Raw genomic sequence first — 6,444 nt, forward strand, 5'->3', positions numbered from 1 at the left:
GGGGAGTCAGGGGGGAGGTGATGCTGAGGGAGGCAGGAGGAGAGAGAGAAACAGAGGGGAGGCAGGGGGGAGGTGATGCTGAGGGAGGCAGGAGGAGAGAAACAGAGGGGAGTCAGGGGGGAGGTGATGCTGAGGGAGGCAGGAGGAGAGAGAAACAGAGGGGAGTCAGAGGGGAGGTGATGCTGAGGGAGGCAGGAGGAGAGAGAGAAACAGAGGGGAGTCAGGGGGGAGGTGATGCTGAGGGAGGCAGGAGGAGAGAGAAACAGAGGGGAGTCAGGGGGGAGGTGATGCTGAGGGAGGCAGGAGGAGAGAGAGAAACAGAGGGGAGTCAGGGGGGAGGTGATGCTGAGGGAGGCAGGAGGAGAGAGAAACAGAGGGGAGTCAGAGGGGAGGTGATGCTGAGGGGGGCAGGAGGAGAGAGAAACAGAGGGGAGTCAGGGGGGAGGTGATGCTGAGGGAGGCAGGAGGAGAGAGAAACAGAGAGGAGTCAGGGGGGAGGTGATGCTGAGGGAGGCAGGAGGAGAGAGAAACAGAGAGGAGTCAGAGGGGAGGTGATGCTGAGGGAGGCAGGAGGAGAGAGAAACAGAGGGGAGTCAGAGGGGAGGTGATGCTGAGGGAGGCAGGAGGAGAGAGAGAAACAGAGGGGAGTCAGAGGGGAGGTGATGCTGAGGGAGGCAGGAGGAGAGAGAAACAGAGGGGAGTCAGAGGGGAGGTGATGCTGAGGGAGGCAGGAGGAGAGAGAAACAGAGGGGAGTCAGGGGGGAGGTGATGCTGAGGGGGGCAGGAGGAGAGAGAAACAGAGGGGAGTCAGAGGGGAGGTGATGCTGAGGGAGGCAGGAGGAGAGAGAAACAGAGGGGAGTCAGGGGGGAGGTGATGCTGAGGGAGGCAGGAGGAGAGAGAAACAGAGAGGAGTCAGGGGGGAGGTGATGCTGAGGGAGGCAGGAGGAGAGAGAAACAGAGGGGAGTCAGAGGGGAGGTGATGCTGAGGGAGGCAGGAGGAGAGAGAAACAGAGGGGAGTCAGGGGGGAGGTGATGCTGAGGGAGGCAGGAGGAGAGAGAAACAGAGAGGAGTCAGGGGGGAGGTGATGCTGAGGGAGGCAGGAGGAGAGAGAAACAGAGGGGAGTCAGAGGGGAGGTGATGCTGAGGGAGGCAGGAGGAGAGAGAAACAGAGGGGAGTCAGGGGGGAGGTGATGCTGAGGGAGGCAGGAGGAGAGAGAAACAGAGAGGAGTCAGGGGGGAGGTGATGCTGAGGGAGGCAGGAGGAGAGAGAAACAGAGGGGAGTCAGAGGGGAGGTGATGCTGAGGGAGGCAGGAGGAGAGAGAAACAGAGGGGAGTCAGGGGGGAGGTGATGCTGAGGGAGGCAGGAGGAGAGAGAAACAGAGAGGAGTCAGGGGGGAGGTGATGGATGGAGAGGATGGATGTCAATAAGGATGAGGGTGACGAGAACAAAGCGCTGCAGTGGAGGAGACATTATCAAACGTGAGCCCATCTGCTCCTCCTCTGCTTCTCTCTTTTACTCACATCTCAATCAGGGCCATGGCTCAGAGGGAGAGGCCTGTTATGTGCCTCTGTGGCCAGGTGGAACATCACTCAAGTCTTTCTGCAGTGATGCTAATGAACACAGCCCACACAACTCTCTCTCTCCCTCTCTCTTTAACCCATTGATACCTGATGCAGCATTTGTGTGTATATCCCTCATTTGTGTGCGTATCCCTTTGAGACCGCGAACCGCGTTAACGCGGTTCGTGGTCTTAAAGGGATACACACACAAATGCTGCATCAGGTATCAATGGGTTAACTCTCTCTCGTCTAGATGGAAGGAAATAGGTGCAGGCTCAGCGCTGACTTCGGGCTGTGCGATAATATCGTATAATATCGATATCACGATATGAGACTAGATATCGTTTGGGACTGGTTATTGTAATATTGTCAAATAACTTAAATGTTACGTCTTCCTGCTCTTACATTACAGTGAGGAAAGTGATATCATTTTCTGAACTTATTAGCCGGTTCTTGCTGAGAAAAAGTATGAATGGTTGCTTTTACCTGCTCATCATAACCACATTACTGATAACTAGTGATCAAATATTTCTGGTGTGTAAAATATCTTGTGAAAGCACAGACACTCATCCCCAAAGTCCTGTATAGTTACATTCTCCAGGGTATTTGGTCTCTAAATGATGGTGACATGTGATTTGGTCATATATCTGGAATTGCAATACTTAATAGACATGTCATGGTCATAGACTGGGTCATGGCAGATGGCCAGTGAGAGAATATTATGTCAACATTCACATTTTTAATTGAACTGCTGTAAAACTAACTGTAAGCCATACGTACATGAACGCTGACAAACCTTAGACAGCTCGTTTTGATTCTCCCTTAAATGCATGGTTTTATAGGAGTGGTAACTTCAGAACTGGACATCCCTGAACTAACTAGTGTTAACGACCAACACATCTCTCTCTCTCTCTCTCTCTCTCTCTCTCCCTCCCCCCCCCCCCCCCTCCTCTCTCTCTGGACTGCTCAGTTGAAGCTCTTTGATTAGCGGCATCAGGTGTTTCAGCGGTCCTGCACGCTCCTGTGGTTTCCTCGTGGCACACGATCCAAGGGCTGCTCTCTAAATCAGCTCTTATAAAAACACAGCTGACAGACAGGCCATGGCTTATAGGCAGACAGAGCCATAGAGATGAGCTACGACTCTGTCCCACAATGACTGTTCCAGCTCGTCCTGTCCAAGGACCCAGATGTTGTCGCGTGCTAAAAGGATCAGCGTAGGAGATGGAGAAATGGCCTCGGAGATGTGGGGGCATCTGTGCCCCGAATACCCCAGGGCTGCTGTTTTGTCACTCTGACAGTGTTTTATAAAAAGGGGCCGAGGAAGCTCAGAAGACTGCAGAAGTGAGGCTATATATCTCTCGCTATTACATCCAGGCTATAGGAGGAGAGGGCTGACATGACAATGACATATGGCCCCGACTCAAAGGGAGAAAAAGAACAGGGTCTAAAGAGGGACGGCTGCAGTCTCCTCGGGAGCCTGCGGGGGGTTTGTTTGGCGCGGGGGGCTGTGTTCCAAATGGGAGACAGATGCACACCGGGCCCAGACACTAACCCGTGCTATAGCCTACTACTCCAAGCACACAGAGGTGAGAAGTAGAAGATCTGTGGCTCAGAAGGGAAAAGTCATGCGAACGAACTGTCCCATTCACCTAAGCCTGCCTTGGCTGATATGAGTCTGAAGGAACAAGGAGAAATGATAGCACCCTGCAGGGGAGGAAGGAGGAGGGGCAAGGGGGGAGGGGAGGGGGGGGGGGGGGAGGGGGGGGGGGCAAGGAGCCCTGCATCATTAAGTTGTCAAGTGGAAGGAAGGCCCGAAATATGACTGTGACTTATTGGCAGGGCTGGAGCTGATGATATAAGAATTACAGTACATGGATCATAGCTGGATCGATAGGTAGACAAAGTCATTATGGAGGGGCTAGAGTTCAATGCCTCCCCGGGGCTGTGGGGGAGGGGGAGGCGGGGGGGGGGCGGGGGGGCAAGGGGCAAGGGCTTTTATTTATCACCATGGCGATGTGTAGCCCACAACACACACATATAGGGGAGCGGTGTGGTTATATTTTGCTTGTTGCTCTTGCTTCCAAAACTATCTGGTCTGTGTGTGTGTGTGTGTGTGTGTGTGTGTGTGTGTGTGTGTGTGTGTGTGTGTGTGTGTGTGTGCGTGCGTGCGTGCGTGCGTGCGTGTGTGTGTGTGTGTGTGTCTGTTTACTTAGGTTGAAATCGGGAGCACAGACCTGACTTAAGACCAGAAGAGGAAGGTGATTGGGGACGGCTGGTGCAATTGGCGACAAAAGTCGTGTCCCCAGTTGGTAAAAAGGTGATTTTGGGGTCAGTGGTTAGGGTTAGGTTAAGGTTAAGGTTAGGGGGGGGGAGGTACGGTGGTGCAGTGGTAAGCGCTGTCGCCTCACAGCTCGAAGGTCCTGGGTTCGATTCTCACCTGGGACGCTGTGAACGCTGAAGGAATGTGTGCCCGTCTGCATGTCCTCGAGTGCCCACCCGGGTGGGGTCGTCAAAAGGGCCTTTCTGTGTGGAGTTTGCATGTTCTCCCCGTGCCTCCCGGGGGTTTCCTGGAACCCCCTTCATCAAAAACATGCAATATCCTGGTTGCTAATGTGGTTCCTCCTCTGATCGTTAAGGGCGCCTGTTCGGAGGGAGGGGAACTGGTTGGAATAGCGTGAACCTCCCATGTGCTATGTCCTACCGGTGAAGCTTCCTCTGTCAGGTGAAAAGAAGCGGCTGGCTAACTGCCCCTGTCTCGGAGGAAGCATGGAGCCAGTTTCGGCTCTCCCCAGATCGGCAGAGGGTGGAGTAGCAACCAGGATAAATAAAAGTAAATTAGCACTAAGGGGGATAAAAATGGGATAAAAAAATCGGGAAAAAAATATTGAAAAAAAAGAGAGTTAAGGTTAGGGTTAGGTTAGTCTCGCTGGCCAGCCTCCCCTCCCTACCGTGAGATGAGTCTGGCGGCGCAGGTCTCCATAGTGGGATTGCGATGGGCGGCACTTGGCGGCAGTAGTTTCCAACAATCCAACTTGCAATTTTCACCATGTAACAACGAGCTAGCATGTAGGTTTCTGCGGTTAGCTTTCTAGCTGGTTAGCGTTGTTGTTTTCACTGAGGAGGCAGGACACTATTTACAGCGACACACAGGGAGGAGGGAGCGGAAGCCGCTCTGATTGACATGGTCAGAGCAAATGACAGAGCTTGTAATAAGCCGGGAGCAGACATCCGGCAGCGACTGAAACAGTCGCTCCAATGGGGAGCAGCTGTAGAGCAGAGGAGGGTTTATCCCAGTTGCCTGTTTCCGTGCAGCCAGACGACTCTCACGGAAGGGAGGGGAGGCTGGCCAGTAAGACTAGGGTTAGGTTTAGGTTAGGTTAAGGTTACACAGAGAGCACAGAGGAGCGGGGAGCACAGACAGAGAAGCACAGAGGAGCGGGGAGCACAGACAGAGAAGCACAGAGAGGAGCGGGGAGCGCAGACAGAGGAGCACAGAGGAGCGGGGAGCACAGACAGAGAAGCACAGAGGAGCGGGGAGCACAGACAGAGAAGCACAGAGAGGAGCGGGGAGCGCAGACAGAGAAGCACAGAGGAGCGGGGAGCACAGACAGAGGAGCACAGAGGAGCAGGGGAGTGCAGACAGAGAAGCACAGAGGAGCGGGGAGCGCAGACAGAGAAGCACAGAGGAGCGGGGAGCACAGACAGAGAAGCACAGAGAGGAGCGGGGAGCGCAGACAGAGAAGCACAGAGGAGCGGGGAGCGCAGACAGAGAAGCACAGAGGAGCAGGGGAGTGCAGACAGAGGAGCACAGAGGAGCGGGGAGCGCAGACAGAGAAGCACAGAGGAGCGGGGAGCACAGACAGAGAAGCACAGAGAGGAGCGGGGAGCGCAGACAGAGAAGCACAGAGGAGCGGGGAGCACAGACAGAGGAGCACAGAGGAGCAGGGGAGTGCAGACAGAGGAGCACAGAGGAGCGGGGAGCGCAGACAGAGAAGCACAGAGGAGCAGGGAGCACAGACAGAGGAGCACAGAGGAGCAGGGGAGTGCAGACAGAGGAGCACAGAGGAGCGGGGAGCGCAGACAGAGAAGCACAGAGGAGCAGGGAGCGTAGACAGAGGAGCACAGAGGAGCGGGGAGCACAGACAGAGGAGCACAGAGGAGCAGGGGAGTGCAGACAGAGGAGCACAGAGGAGCGGGGAGCGCAGACAGAGAAGCACAGAGGAGCAGGGAGCACAGACAGAGGAGAACAGAGGAGCGGGGAGTGCAGACAGAGGAGCACAGAGGAGCGGGGAGCGCAGACAGAGAAGCACAGAGGAGCAGGGAGCGCAGACAGAGAAGCACAGAGGAGCAGGGAGCATAGACAGAGAAGCACAGAGGAGCGGGGAGCACAGACAGAGGAGCACAGAGGAGCAGGGGAGTGCAGACAGAGGAGCACAGAGGAGCGGGGAGCGCAGACAGAGAAGCACAGAGGAGCGAGGAGCGCAGACAGAGAAGCACAGAGGCGCGGGGAGCGCAGACAGAGAACAGAGGAGCAGGGAGCGCAGACAGAGAAGCACAGAGGAGCGGGGAGCGCAGACAGAGGAGCATCGATCCTCTCTGTGCCCAGAGAAATTAGGCATGAAATTAAAGCTCCTGTCAAAGGGCAGGGCCGGCACTGTCACCTGATCCAGCACTATTTATACTCCCTGGAGATGATGATGTCTCCATCACACTGAGGATAACAGGAGAGAGAGAGAGAGACAGAGAGAGAGAGAGAGAGAGAGAGAGAGAGACAGAGACACAGAGAGAGAGAGAGAGAGAGAGAGAGAGAGAGAGAGAGAGAGAGAGAGACTCTCTCCCCTACATCCGCACGGTGCCACTGACCTGCCATCATTTATACTG

At 55.0% G+C, this 6,444-nt stretch overlaps 1 protein-coding gene across 1 annotated transcript in view; it reads left to right on the plus strand.

Moving 5' to 3' along the window:
* Nucleotides 1-6,228, plus strand: part of slc2a15b (solute carrier family 2 member 15b) — a gene marked incomplete at both ends in the record, with an annotated part of 39,311 nt that extends 33,083 nt beyond the window's left edge. The window contains one exon of the mRNA XM_083655256.1: nt 4,955-6,228. Coding sequence (XP_083511382.1) covers nt 4,955-6,228 — 1,274 coding nt within the window. The remainder of the gene's footprint in view (nt 1-4,954) is intronic.
* Nucleotides 6,229-6,444: the final 216 nt, after the last annotated feature.

Source organism: Poromitra crassiceps (genome assembly GCF_964638095.1).
Source record: "Poromitra crassiceps genome assembly, chromosome: 19".
Taxonomy (NCBI): Eukaryota; Metazoa; Chordata; class Actinopteri; order Beryciformes; family Melamphaidae; genus Poromitra; species Poromitra crassiceps.